This window comes from Mustelus asterias, chromosome 5, assembly GCF_964213995.1.
Source record: "Mustelus asterias chromosome 5, sMusAst1.hap1.1, whole genome shotgun sequence".
Taxonomy (NCBI): domain Eukaryota; kingdom Metazoa; phylum Chordata; class Chondrichthyes; order Carcharhiniformes; family Triakidae; genus Mustelus; species Mustelus asterias.
Window position 1 is genome coordinate 62,545,158 of NC_135805.1, and position 15,682 is coordinate 62,560,839.

At 41.6% G+C, this 15,682-nt stretch overlaps 1 protein-coding gene across 4 annotated transcripts in view; it reads left to right on the forward strand.

The window, feature by feature from the left end:
* The window catches only part of bach2b (BACH transcriptional regulator 2b), a 249,770-nt gene that overhangs the window by 215,761 nt on the left and 18,327 nt on the right, over positions 1-15,682 (forward strand). For all 4 annotated transcript variants that reach the window (XM_078212660.1, XM_078212662.1, XM_078212661.1 and 1 more), the window contains 2 exons: positions 2,205-3,743; positions 11,445-11,651. In XM_078212660.1, coding sequence (XP_078068786.1) covers positions 2,205-3,743; positions 11,445-11,651 — 1,746 coding nt within the window. The remainder of the gene's footprint in view (positions 1-2,204; positions 3,744-11,444; positions 11,652-15,682) is intronic.

A 15,682-nucleotide genomic window follows, 5' to 3' on the forward strand; every position in this document is an offset into this window, starting at 1 on the left:
TAGAACATACGCATTTATTATCATCTGCTTTCAGTTGCAAACAGGCACTGTTCCAATCCAGTCCCGATAGTTCCCCCCATCAATTTATTCCACCTTTATTTTCTTCAAAAGTATTAGATACATAACCATTCTGTTCTATATTAATTGCAGTGAGTGCTTTCAAGCATTCCAAAGGTATTGAGGCTGCAGATGGTACTGTGAATGTAACATTACGTGATCTAAAGTTATGTTAATCAGACTCTGTTGCAAAAGTGCCAAAACCATCTGTGTAACTTACCAGACTAGAAAGTAATGTATCAGTGACCAAATAAAGATCTCCTAAAAAATATATATATACAAGGCCTGTAAACATTTGAAAAGATGTATAATCAGTGTTCATGGGGAAATTGACTTCATGTCTGTGGCAATGTCACTGAGGAGCACCATGTAGATGAGGGAGAAGAAGGTTCAAGGATGGATCTTTCGGGAATCCTGAGGTAACAATGTAGAGCAGAGAAAGCATTATTAAAGATGCACTGGCTACAGTGAGATCGCTAAATATGGAAGAAAGCGAGGCTAGTTTGGGTAATAGAAGTTATGCTGCGGCTATACAAAACCATGGTTAGACCCCGCTTGGAGTACTATGAGCATATCTGGGCACCACACCTTTAGGCAGGATATATTGGCCTTGGAAGAAGTACAACGTAGGTTTATAAGAATGGCACCTGGACTTCAGGGGATAAGTTATGAGGAGAGATTATACAAATTAGGCCTTTTTTCTCTAGAATTTAGAAGATTAAGAGATGATCTGATTGAAGTCTTCAAGATATTAACAGGAAAAGACAGGGTAGACAAAGATAAAGGCCGGGATTCTCTGGCCATTCACGCCGGCGGAATTCTCCAGTCCCACTGGCAGTGCACCCCCGCCCGCGGGTTTCCTGCCAGCATGCGGTGACATCAATAGGATTTACATTGACGGCAGTGGGACCAGAGAATCGCGCCACTAGCAAACAACTCGCCACCTCCCACCGGTGGGAAGCACGTGGCTGGGAGGCTAGAGAATCTCACCCAAACTATTTCCACTAATTCTAGAACTAGGAGGCATAGTCTTAAAAAAAAAAGGGCCACAGCATTCAGGAGCGATATTAGGAAGCACTTCTACACACACAGGGTGGTAGAGGTTTGTAACTCTCTTCCACAAATGGTAATTGATACTAGTTCAGTTGCTAATTTTAAATCTGAGATGGAAAAAATTTTGTTAAGCAAAGATATTCAGGGATGTGGCCCAAGGCAGGTGTATGGAATTAGGGCACTGATCAGCCACTGAATGGCGGAAGAACCTCGAGGGGCTGAATGGCCTACGCCTGTTCTTATAGAGGAAAGGAGTTAGAGGATGATGGTGTAATTAACCTGCCAAGGTCTGCAGAAGGTTGAGGGTGAGTTGCAGGGATAGTGTACCATGGTCACAGTCACAGAAAATGTCATTTCTGACACTGGTTAAGACCATTTCAGTAATGTAGGTGGATAGGAAAAATTGATTGGTAGGGTTGAAGCAGGGAGTTCCATAAGAGTTGGACATGGAGATAGAACCGACATATTCAAGGATTTTGGAGAGGAAACGGAGTGTTGAACGAAATACATTTTCTCAAATCAGCAAAACAAGTTGTTTAACCGACTTGCCTGTTAAGCATAAAGAGGCTAAAAATCATCCTGCCCTTTGAGAGAGATGGTTTTGTAGAAAAGTCATTATTGCCTTATTTGTTCACAAAGACCCTCAGCAACTTCGTCAGAAAGACTATAACTATTCAAGATTGGAACTAACGGCTTTCCATCATGATGTTCTTTTGCAGGGCTAAACTGAGCACTAAGTGCACTGCAGTTTTGAGTACTGTAGCCCTGAAACAGCTCTTCAATATTATTTTTCTGGCAGTGTTTCAAATAGTTATCAAGTTTATGAATTTGTGCACAGTTTTGCTGACATGCAGGTAACATTTTTAGTAGTGAAAGCCCTTTCACCTGTCGCGTACTAACATGCAGTGAGCGGCCCTGCTTTCCAAAGTAAATATTAGTATGGAATGTTCAGTGCTGACCCAATAAAAGATTAACAGGCATTTTTTAGTATTTGTTAATGACCATTAGAACTGTCAGAAAACCTAACTACACTTGAAGTGTTTTGGATAATAGCAGTGCTGATGGTAATGCTGGCAATTTCCCTGTTTTTGCAGGTCACCGCCAGAGGATTTAGCCCATTGTTGCAGTTTGCCTACACTGCTAAGTTATTGCTCAGCAGAGACAACATCCAAGAGGTCATGCACTGTGCTGAAATCCTACACATGCACAATCTGGAGGACTCCTGTTTCCGCTTCCTTGAGGCCCAGCTGTTTAACGAAAAGGACGGTTTCTTTCTTTACACCAAAATGTCAAATTTCCAACAATCCGATGCACAAGAAGATGGAAATTCCGAAGGTGAGGAAGAACACATGCAGTCTGAAACTCACAAGATTACCTGTTCCAGGGAAAGAATTTGCAACGAGACCCTTGGATTTGAAGCATCTTCCAGGCTGTCTGACAAAGAACCAGCTGTTATATCCATCCCTGTTACATCAAATGATGATATGGGACGCTGCCCCAAATACAGGAAGTACCAGCTTGCTTGCACCAAGCATATCAATAGCACACCACATACTAGTACCTCAGGTTTTCCAAGCACATTTAAAGAAGACCGGCCAGTCCATACCCAAACTCAAGGATATAGAAAGGCACAGGTTAAAATCGAACCCCACGCTCCAGAAATTGCAGGAGAGAAGGCTATCCAGTGCTTGTCTGGAGCTGAACCTGGTGCAACGGAGCATGCAATTACAGATAAGGAAATGGATATTAAGCAGATGAGTCCAATGTGTGTTGATAGACCCAAAAGTAGAACGCCCCCTTGTTCAAGGTTCACTAAAAAAAATGATGTAGAATCTACTGAGAGACAAAATCCGCTGCAACAACCTTTAGACGCCAGAACATCTTGTTCCCTGGAAGAGGGAATGACTCAGGGTGACCTCAAAACAGAATACAGGCCTTATAGCGAGAACTATGGACTGTCCTGCACACCTCAGAAAGACAACAATAGCTTTACTGTTGGATCTCCAATGACAGGACCATCTTGTGAAGTGATTTGCAAACAAGAACTGGAATCGGACAGAAAAAGTGTAATATTTTCTTCTGGTACCTTAGACACGATGAACACTCCTGCTGCACATTCATATCCTGGTGGGAGTTCACTGGAGGACGAACTTACTGAACATGTGCCAAAGGGTTTGTGGAGTGGTACTAGCCAGTCACTTCCATGTTCACAGACTTGTACTTCTACTAGACTTTCAATGGAGCCTTTATTGCCGTTGAATTCATGTAGAATTCGACCTACCTGTAAAACCAGCTGCCCAGTGCCAATTAAAGTGTGCCCTCGGTCTCCTCCATCTGAGACCAGGACCAGGACCTCGAGTTCCTGCTCTTCCTACTCCTTTCCTGAAGATGGAAGCGGTGATTCCCCTTGCAGTTTGCCCCAGTTTGAGTTGTCCACTTCTCCCTGCTCTCAAGGAACACGCTTTCTATCCGCAGAGCAGCAAGAGTTGGGAATGATGGGAGATGCAATGTACAGTCAATGTAAGCCACCATTAAAATGTGAGCAGTCCTATGGCACCAACTCCAGCGATGAATCTGGATCCTTTTCAGAAGGGGACAGTGAATCATGCTCAACACGAGAGAGAGGACGTGAGGTACAGTAGCAATATTTTTAATAAAATGCTTTTACAATTATAAATTCACCTTTCCTAGGACTGTCACACAACAAGGGAAATGCTACTAGCATTTGGAATTGTGTTGCGGAGCCAAGGGCAAGTATGCCAATATTTAGAATCACGGAGTGATGACGGGCACACATTTGAATCCTGATCTGAGCCATGCTGAGCAGGACAGCATCCAGTATAACTTGGAATGCTTTCCAGAAGGAGAGGAGAGAAAATCATATAGATGACATTACCTTCACTGTTATGTTAGAAACATATAAAGCCACTCGTATTAAATTTCTGTCTCCGCTATTTTAACGAAGACATTAACCCATTTATTTTGCAAGGATTAATGAGGTGAGGAGAGGTTGCTACATGATTGTTAAATGTTCATACCATTTTAAGCACATTGGGTGTTTATACAATGTCATCACACACAGCTATTTTTTACCCTGTAGAGGCATGTCTGGGTGGTTCTTGTCAGCTCTAGCAGCTGGCTACAGGGTGCCACTTCGGGTGGATGGGGATGATGAAAGTTATAGGAAAAGGGGAGAAATCTATTCAACGTACCCCAAGGAAAGGTCAAATTAATAATTTATCGTAAATACCTGAATAATTATCAGAATTACAACATGATTGAACGGTTAATAAATATAGAAGTTGTGCATCTTTCAGGCTTTGTCTTCATTCTTCTCGACGCGTCCAGTTACAGCACTGCAGTATTGAAGGAATTCTGCATATTTTAAATAGTGCTTGTCGAGAATGTCCGAAAATTTAACCTGAATTAGATGTAGTCGCTACACTGACAACAGCAATGTTTATATCCACTACATACACATCCACTACTTGATATTTTTACATGAAAAGAAAAGCATATTAACAACTTGCATTTAAACAGTTGCTTGCTCATATCAAACTCGAATGTTGCTGAAAAGAGAGACATGTTGCTGAAGTTTTTCATCTTGCACTTATCAGGACAAACACAAAAATTCCACAATTCAAACAATCACAATTTATGCTACAAGAGAAATGGGTACTGATTGATTGGCAAGTCAACTCCAATTGTCCATGGAGGAAGTAAGAGGAAATCTCCATCCGGCTCCCCATCTCCTGGGTAATTCAACTAAAGGTGCAAGACTTGAACATATGTATTTTGTTTACAGAGAATGGGTCCCCGCATTTGAATTTTTTGACACTTCTAGCAAGAGTAAATGGGCCACATTATGAGCTCAACCGATTATCTTAAATTCAGCAACATGTCTCTCTTTTCAACTTCCATTAATTTAGCGCCATTAACATAGAAAATATCCCAAGGGCTCTACAGAGGTCTTAACAGAAAATGGACTAAGCCACGGAAGATTAAATAGATGGATTTCAACAACAACATGCATTCTCAAAGTGACTTTTCTGTAAAATGAACATCCTAATGATCTTCACGGAAATGTAATCAGACAAAACTTGAACTAAACCAAAGAAGCAGCTATCTGGAGGATTGACTAAAGTTTGTTCAAAGCTGTGGATTTTATGGATGGTCCTAAAGTAAGAGCTGGCATTTAAATAGCCTTTTTCATACCCTTACCTTGCTCTTGCCAGTGAAATAATTTTGACGTGCAGTCACTGTCATTGTAATGTAGAAGATTGGGAGTGAGGGAGAGTGCCCAGTGTAGCAACAGTGCAGGTTATTTTTGTGAAGCATGAGGGAACCTTTGTCCTCTAGATTGGATCACCAGCTGGTTCCTCCTTCATAGAATCTTATTTAAACAACTACATTAGCTTTGGCATTGTTCTCAAGACGCTGACAAAATGGCAATGGTAGAATTGAGGTGCTCAATCCTTTCCCTTAATTTTCAGGATGTCACCAGGCAGGGGACTGCAAAATCTCTCTTGCACAGTTCCTAATTTCAGCCTGTCATCTAGGTGTTGTTCTCCGGCGAAACAGTGCTTCACAGAAGGACAAACAAGAGATGGGTGGCTAGTCAACCTGTATGCACTGCCTTGAGATAATCTAAAGAGTGGTTTTGGCAGATGTCTGGGAACAGATTGTTTGCCCATTCTCACTATATTGTGGACGATTCCCTGCAAAGGGATTTTCTTTTTAATTATTTTGCTTGACTTATGCCAACCATTTTGTAAAGGGAGAACATTTTTTTGAAAGGATTACTATGAATAAAACCTACCGTGAGTCACTATTTACAGTCGAATCGTAAAATTGCCAAATGAAAATTAACAGCCCTAACCTGGCACAGTTTAATACAATGATGAATGGATCGTGATCAACTTTGCATGCCTAAACCTCATTTAGTACCAGGCTAACTCACCCAGACTGAATGAAAGCCCAAAGTTTTTTTAAATGCTTGCGTGCATTTTTAACCAAGAAAGTCATTATTTCCGTTGCACTATAAATAAACACAATGAATGTCAGTAGGCAGAGAGAGGAGAATGAGGTATCAAAAATAGCAGCTAGCAAGGTTGAACACAATACACTGAAAGAGGAAGGAAACTGTTAATGAATTGGGCAGTGTCATTCGGGGATTGGTCTCTTGGTCTCCTTTCTGTATTTTACATTATTGCAATATTGCTTTATTAATAACTGATGAGTATAGTGACCAGCTTTGATGTTTGATTCATTATTATTGTTAATCCATGATCATATTCTTGATACTTTTAAATACCTAATTGTATTGCAAGCCCTGTTTTAACAACACAATACTACAAATCTTGTAGAATGCCATACCACAATAACTCACTTGCCCTATATAAAGCTTGGTGACCTTGAAAGATGACTAGCCAAAGAATGAACAGTATTGAGAATTGACCAGTTTGGTTGGAAGTTTGAGGTTTGACCTATATTACGATTGAAATCTGTAACCACCAAGGCAGCATTAAGTGTTATAGTCTGTACATTACAAGTCTGCTCAAATTCTATCTTATCTGCAATAGTGTAATAACTAATATTACTAGCCTCATGGATGTGTGAGAACCATCTCTTAAGTATTTCCTAACACACCTAGGAATACTTGCAAATCTGAAAAAGGAATTTGACACTTTAATTTGGATTTTAGCAACTTCTCCAATTCTTATGATGTCAAATGTGATCGTCTTATGATCACCGTTACATAAAAGTACATTAAAGGCTGGCGCTAGATGATGGAAATTTGATCATCCCTATTACTCATCCAATCCTGGATCCTTTCTTCCATTGTTGATTCTTTGGGTTGAATCATAAAACAGTTTTCTGTTAACTCGAGAAAATCTTTCTTTATTTCACTATCAAAGACAATATTGTCGCTCTCAATTTCTAGCAAGTTGAAATTTCAAACTACTATAGTTAGTCCCTTATAACTCGCCTTCCTTTTATCTCATCCTCAACTTTCAGATCAAGGCTTTTACCCAGGCCTGGGGTGTCTTGAACATCCTTATCATTTACCTCTGTTACCATCTATTAATCCTACCCAAAGTGATTCTGTGTCTACCCTTTGCTTTATTAATTCCTCTTTCACTTGTGTATCGGTATTGGAGATTGAATATATTGCCCACCATCGCTTTTCTTCCTAATGCGGTCACTTCTAAACAATTTATAGCTTTCAGAAATGTAACCCATTGATTAGAATCATTCCCCTAAGTCTCTGTAATGCTCATGATATTGAATCTATAAATCCCTGCAAGATCTTCCAGATCACGCACCTTTCTTAACACACTTTCTTGCATTGTTACCCCTAAACCTGACTATTCCAATGCACTCCTGCCTGACCTTCCCCTTTCTATCTCCATCAACTTGAGGCCATCCAAAACTCTGTTGCCTGCGTCTTAACTTGTACCAAGTCCCAGTCACCTATTATCTCTGTGTGTGCTGCCGACACTGACTCCAGGTCAAGCAACTCCTTAATTTTAAAATTCATATCCTTGTTTTCAAATTACTACATGGTTCCGCTCCTCCCTATCTCTCTAATCTCTAGCCCCACAACCCTTCAAGATATCTGCATTCATCTAATTTTGGCCTTTTGAGCATCCTTGATTCTAATCGTTCCACCCTTGGTGGCCATGTTTTAACTGTCAAAGCCCTAAGTGCTGCAATTCCCTGCCTAAACCACTCCAACTCTCTACTTTTTCTTTCTTTTAGACATTTCGTAAAACCTACTTCTTTGACTAAGCATTTGGCTATCTGCCCTAATATTGCCTTCTGTGGCTTAATGTCAAATGTTGCCTCATGTGATGTGCCTTGGAACATTCTAGGTGCTATCTAAATTCTTTTGGCAGTTTTCTGTCCTGTGAGATGATGCTTTGCGCCGTGGTCGCCAACTCTCTTAAGAATCGCCAGGTGTGTCTCAGCAATCCCATTCTGGCATGGCAGAGTGCAGAGGAAGACAAGTAAGTTTGTGGATGATACTTAGATTGGGGGAGTTGCAGATAGTGATGAAGATTGTCAGAGAATACAGCAGTATATAGATAGGCTGGAAAAATGGGCGGAAAAATGGCAGATGGAATTTAATCCGGACAAATGGGAGGTGATGCATTTTGGTAGATCCAATTCAGGTGGGAGTTATAAAATAAATTGCAGAACCATAGACACACAAAGAGATCTGGGAGTACAGGTCCACAGATCCTTAAAAGTGGCAGCACAGTGGAAAAGGTGGTGAAGAAGGCACACGGCATGCTTGCCTTCATCGGACAGGGCATAGAGTATAAAAGTAGGCAAATTATGTTACAATTGTATAAAACGTTAGTTAGGCCACATGTGGAATACTGTGTCCAATTTTGGTCACCACACTACCAGAAGGACGTGGAAGCTTTGGAGAAAAGGTTTACCAGAATGTTGCCTGGTATGGAGGATATTAGCTGTGAGGAGAGATTGGATAAACTGGGATTGTTCTCTCTGGAAAGACAGAGGCTGAGGGGCAACCTGATAGAAGTTCATAAAATTATGAGAGGCATAGATGGGGTGAACAGTTGGAAGCTTTTTCCCAGGGCAGAAATGACAATTACAAGGGGCCACAAATTCAAGATAAGGGGGGAAAGGTTCAGTGGAGAAGTGAGGGGGAAGTTTTTCTATACAGAGTGTGGTGGGGGCCTGGAATGCAATGTCAAGTGAGGTGGTTGAGGCAGTTACATTAGCCACATTTAAGGCTTATTTTGATAGACATATGAACAAAAGGGGAATAGAGGGATATAAGCGGTTGGTCTAGCTAGGTCAATGTGATTGGTGCAGGCTTGGAGGGCCGAAGGGCTTGTTCCTGTGCTGTACTGTTCTTTGTTCTAAGACAGTGGACTGAGAAGGTGCATGACCCTCTGGCCTCTGTTTTCTCTGGGCCATCTTCTTAGCCAGCTGAGCCATTCATTTATGCTCACCTCTTCCTAACAGTCAGTTTCCAGAGCTCACAGCCATCATCAACTGTCGCCCAATTCTCAGTGTCAGTGTCTGCCATTGTCATTTCTCACTTGCAGAAGTCATTGTAGCTGAGGTATAGATGCCTAGAAAGTCATGATTCAGTGGCCAGTTCACCGTACACAAGGTCTTTGGATGTGCGGCTGTCATCCATCTGATATCGTTGATTCAGCAATGAGTGAATGCTGATAGATTTAGAACACTCCATGACCTCTGAGTTGGTGACCTTGTCCTGCCGAGAGATACCAAAGATAAGTCTGAGACTGTGAAGGTGAAACTATTCAGCCCTTCCTCCTGCGTGTATTGTCTAAGCATATGCTGTCCAAGTCTCATCACTGTAGAGTGACAACAACTCTCAGCTTGGTGTTCTCAGTCAGATTTCTGTTGTTCCACACTTGGCTTGGACATAATTTTGCAATGCTTGTGTTCATTTCAGCATCAAGTGACAAATTGCTGGTGATTGTGGAGCTTAGATATGAGACGTTATAAACAATCTCCAGCGTCACATTGTCAATGCTGATGGATGGAAGTTTGGCAACATTCTGGACCAACAATTATATTACTAATGCTGATGGGCAAACCAAATTTTTTTACAAGCGTGAGCGAGTCTGTCCATCTGTCATTCCAATGCTTTATTATTTTATTACGTTAGAGGCACCATAGGAATATAAGTTGTTGTTAATGCATTCATGTCTCCAATTCCTTTTACCAGTCACATTTACTTTCTTAAAATTGCACTTTATTTATCTCCCACTATTGGAACCATAAAGCCACAAATTACTGCACCAATACCTGGAAAAGCTCTTCTAATATCCACTATCACACTAACGGACAGGATACATTAAAAAGTTTATCAACTTGTTTGGTGATACTCTCCCTGCTTTAACTTGGTTATTATGCCACAGCCCTTGCTTCTGACCTAACCTCCTCCTCCTCCTAAGCTCTAAATACACCATGCTGCATCTGCTGTTGCTTCCCGCACCTTCCCTGTGTTAAAACGAATACTCATGGAAATTTCTAACTTGCTACTTCAAAGTAGCTCTCCGTAACTCCCTCAAACTTCACTTCCTCCAGCAATCCCCACACTTTTTAAAAACTATGCCTGGTGTCACCTAATCAAGATGCTTGTTCTTGTTGGTGGTGTCCTGTTTATGGTGGTCTTGGCAATTCCCTTAAGTTTCACGATAAAGCTAACTCATCCTGTTCCAGAATTAGACAGCAGCTACTGTTTGATATGCTGATTGATGCTGTACATACTGACCTTAATTTTTAAATAATATTTTGATTTAATAATTAGAAAAAATTACCACAATTTGAGAAGTTGGTTGGAGCTTGGGAGTTTTTTTCAATGGAATAGACTTAGTGGGTAGAAACCATCACTAACAGGGGGATGCAGTTAGAGAGACAAGATGACATGGGCACTTTCCATCACAGATATGATCTTAGCATGTGTTGACTCAAGATTTTTAGAATGTTTTACCAGAATAACTCACTTTTCCTGGAGCCAACTTACGTTGAGACCCAACAGATTGTGGGTGCTGGCAAACCAAAACAAATTTTGTAACCTTCTAACAACGGTGTGAGCTTGTCATTGTTGACCCAGCAGATTTTTTTAATTTTTGAAAAATCTTTAACTGTTAATGAATTTGAGCTGAAAAGATTTCCCAACGTGCATTATTCTGCCGCGCCATAGCCTTAGCCACTGAATCATTGACATGCAGCTTTATTGTGGAGCTTTCCCAAATAACTTTCTCCATTATGTACCATGTTTTCCAGTTGCTGCAGAATGTCAGTGAAAGTGATTTGTCGTGGATTGCTAACACAGCTGTGCTGAAGGGATGAAAGTGCTTTGACCGACTATTGTTGTTATTCTTGTACAGGATGTAGGATGACTCATTCTGTTGGTGCCACCTGCAGGTTGAAAACTGTGTTGCAAAATGTTTGGGCTCTGGGTACAGACACATTATGAATGATCTGCAGAGATTTGTCATTTCTGTTAAGTATCATGTGTGCAGCATAATATTCTTACTGCCATGAAGTACTTTGCTAGTTCATGTAACTTGTTATAATTGTGTGGCATTGTGTTTTATGTTACTTTGCAAAGCTTTTTAGACATTTTGCGGAAATAGAACTCACATTTATCGGACATAAGCCAGCATATTCCCTTGTGTTCTGTTATATTAATCATTACACACACATTTCACTTTTCAATTCACTACATTTTTGAATTGGGCTCCTGCTAATAAGGTAGTTAGAATTCTCCTGTCCCGATGTACCAACTGACCGATTCACTTTATCTTGTCCTACAGGTCAAACTTCCCTTTCCAATCGATCAAATCACAGATCTTCCAAGGAATGATTTCCAAATGATGGTCAAGATGCACAAGTTAACCTCCGAGCAGCTAGAGTTTATTCACGATGTCCGCAGGCGCAGCAAGAATCGGATTGCAGCCCAGCGCTGCAGGAAGAGAAAACTGGATTGTATTCAGAACTTGGAATGTGAAATTCAAAAGTTGGTGAGTGGACTGCCAACCTTCCATCTGTTTGTAATCCAATTTTACAAGTGCCTGTTCTCTGCCAGCCTCACACCCAGTTACGAAAGTAAAACAATCTCTCTTTTATAATAAAAATCTTACTTCCTTAAATTTCTGATGTTCGGAATCAACCAGGGATTTGCACCTTGCTACTAATCAACAAATAAAGAATTGGCTTTGAATTAACCTAAGGATGTCCTCGAGAAGGACGGATTTCTACTTAACCTCGGGACATATTTTTAACAATCAGACCTCATGACATTAAGAAGGGCAAAGGTTTCCCTTAATAAATTATTGTGTTTTATATTGGATAATCTTCCAACTGTTTTTCCAGAACAGTTGATCATAGTAAGTAGGTAGATGCACTATTACATTATTGGAATGTTAGATATTTTCCAGGGATTCATTACCCATACAATTATTTCTTTCTTATGAATCAGTGAGCTGCTGAATGTATCAGTTGCTTAAAGAGGATTTTAGATTAAACTTGCTAGAGATCATGCCTTAGGCTATAAACCTTGGAATAGATTTATTAACAATATATGAGGAGCTTTCACATGCCGCAGGTCTGTCTTACCTCAATACCTTTTACTGGAGACCATCTCACGCACACACACAGTTTGGTTCAGGTGTAATATTCATTAGGTAATAGAAAATTTTACAATGTTTAAAAAGATGCGTAAAGAGCAAAAGAAAACCAATCATTACCTGCTGGTTTCTTCCAGCTTTGATAATCTGGCTTCTCCCTAAGACAAGGATTTGATAATATATAAACAACTGCCACTAAGACTCCTCGCAGCAGCATTCATTAGCTGTTGTCTACAAGGAGGCGCACGGAAGTCATTGAAAGGTCTTAAAGATAAAGGCAGGTTAAACACATTCGCAGCAAAACCATCTCAACCACTCTACTCACAAGCTGTGCCACAATGAAATCCACCTTGTACGTTAAACAAAATGTTCATAAGGTGGATGCTTCTAACTTTGTCTTTCTGTTGCCTTTCATACTGTTGGTAGGGTTTAGTTTCTGACAACATACTTTCCTTAGTGCATCAATCCAAGCAAAGATATCAGCTTGAAGGTGTATGACAAATACCAGCTCTGATGGGTGGGAGCCAGCAAATTGTTTGCTGCACTGCATTGCTGAGATAGTTATTTTCATCTCTCTGACATCAGCAACACTAGCCTAGTGAGATGTTTGCATCATGCAATCACAGGAATAGGTTCACAATATAATTGTTAGCAGAGAAATAGCTTTTTTTAAATTCATTCACGAGGTGTGGGCATCGCTGGCTAGGCCAGCATTTATTGCCCATCTCTGGTTGCTCTTGAGAAGATGGTTTAGATTGCTTAAAATTATAATTTACAAATTGTAACTGGGATATAGTTAGAGCAATGTGAAAGCCAGAGAATTTAACCTCCCCGTCTCCTCCCCGTCTTAAAGTGCTGTCTAGTGCTTGACCTGATGGAAGCTAAGGTGAATGTTCACACTTCAATTTTTTCAGATACAAATGATTGCCAATGATATTTAACTGCTTAGCTCTTACAGCATCTCAGTGTTCTATTTAACATCAACAAATTTACTTTCTATTAAGCCATGTATTTTCATATAATTTAAAAATACATTTGCGCCTAGTTTTAGTGCAGTATTATACAAGGGTTAATTAGGAGTTAATTGGATCTCATGGGTTAAAGGGGGAGGTGGCTAGATGGGTGGAGAACTGGCTTGGTCACAGAAGACAGAGGGTGGTAGTGGAAGGGTCTTTTTCCGGCTGGATGCCTGTGACTAGTGGTGTTCCGCAGGGCTCTGTATTGGGACCTCTGCTGTTTGTGATTTATATAAACGATCTGGAAGAAGGTGTAACTGGGGTGATCAGTAAGTTTGCGGACGACACGAAAATGGCTGGACTTGCAGATAGTGAGGAACATTGTCAGAGGCTACAGAAGGATATAGATAGGCTGGAAATTTGGGCAAAGAAATGGCAGATGGAGTTCAATCCAGATAAATGCGAAGTGATGCATTTTGGTAGAACTAACGTAGGGGGAGCTAAACGATAAATGGCAGAACCATAAAGGGTGTAGATACGCAGAGGGACCTGGGTGTGCAAGTCCACAGATCCTTGAAGGTGACGTCACAGGTGGAGAAGGTAGTGAAGAAGGCATATGGCATGCTTGCCTTTATAGGACGGGGCATAGAGTATAAAAGTTGGGGTCTGATGTTGCAGTTGTATAGAACGTTGGTTCGGCCGCATTTGGAATACTGCGTCCAGTTCTGGTCGCCACACTACCAGAAGGACGTGGAGGCTTTGGAGAGAGTGCAGAGGAGGTTTACCAGGATGCTGCCTGGTATGGAAGGGCTTAGTTATGAGGAGAGATTGGGTAAACTGGGGTTGTTCTCACTGGAAAAACGGAGGATGAGGGGTGACCTAATAGAGGTGTATAAAATTATGAAAGGCATAGATAGGGTGAACGGTGGGAAGCTTTTTCCCAGGTCGGTGGTGATGTTCACGAGGGGTCATAGGTTCAAGGTGAGGTGGGGGGAGGTTTAACACGGATATCAGAAGGACGTATTTTACACAGAGGGTGGTGGGGGCCTGGAATGCGCTGCCGGGCAAGGTGGTGGAGGCGGACAAACTGGGAACGTTTAAGACTTTTCTAGATAGCCACATGAATGGAGTGGGAATGGAGGGATACAAAAGAATGGTCTAGTTTGGACCAGGGAGCGGCACGGGCTTGGAGGGCCGAAGGGCCTGTTCCTGTGCTGTTTTGTTCTTTGAGTGGCATTTTATCTTGGTGGCGACAGCAAGGAGGCCATGTTAACTTATAAATCTCAGGATTCACTTAAAAGCCTCCTGTCCATTTTCTGTCTGGAATAGACATGAAGAGGATACCGAGAAGCTGTTGGAAGGTGAAGATTGGTCAGCACTTTGGCTTTTCGCCATCTTTCTGGAGAGTTACTGGGTGTTGGCTTTTGGCAAGGTTTCAAAGATGGGGAAAGTGGAAAGGAAGTCTTGGGCAGAAAGATGTAATTTTCATTGGAGGGCCCAGGGGAAACCTGCTGCTCCTGATCCCACAATGAAAAGCTTTACATTTACCAGAAGGGCTGTTTCTGTCTTCAAGCCTGCTTCTGCCAAGCGAGAAAGCTACAGCTGCTCTCCTTGCTTGGGCCTGTTTCAAATACTGGGCTCTGAGCTGATAGGTAACCTGCTCATTTTTAACTACCCCCCTTTCCGCTGGGCATAGATACATAGAACAGTACAGCACAGAACAGGCCCTTCGGCCCACGATGTTGTGCCGAGCTTTATCTGAAACCAAGATCAAGCTATCCCACTCCCTATCATCCTGGTGTGCTCCATGTGCCTATCCAATAACCGCTTAAATGTTTCTAAAGTGTCTGACTCCACTATCACTGCAGGCAGTCCATTCCACACCCCAACCACTCTCTGCGTAAAGAACCTACCTCTGATATCCGTCCTGTATCTCCCACCACGAACCCTATAGTTATGCCCCCTTGTAATAGCTCCATCCACCCGAGGAAATAGTCTTTGAACGTTCACTCTATCTATCCCCTTCATCATTTTATACACCTCTATTAAGTCTCCCCTCAGCCTCCTCCGCTCCAGAGAGAACAGCCCTAGCTCCCTCAACCTTTCCTCATATGACCTACCCTCCAAACCAGGCAGCATCCTGGTAAATCTCCTCTGCACTCCTTCCAGCGCTTCCACATCCTTCCTATAGTGAGGTGACCAGAACTGCACACAATATTCCAAATGTGGTCTCACCAAGGTCCTGTACAGTTGCAGCATAACCCCACGGCTCTTAAACTCCAACCCCCTGTTAATAAAAGCTAACACACTATAGGCCTTCTTCACAGCTCTATCCACTTGAGTGGCAACCTTTAGAGATCTGTGGATATGGACCCCAAGATCTCTCTGTTCCTCCACAGTCTTCAGAACCCTACCTTTGACCCTGTAATCCACATTTAAATTTGTCCTACCAAAATGAATCACCTCACA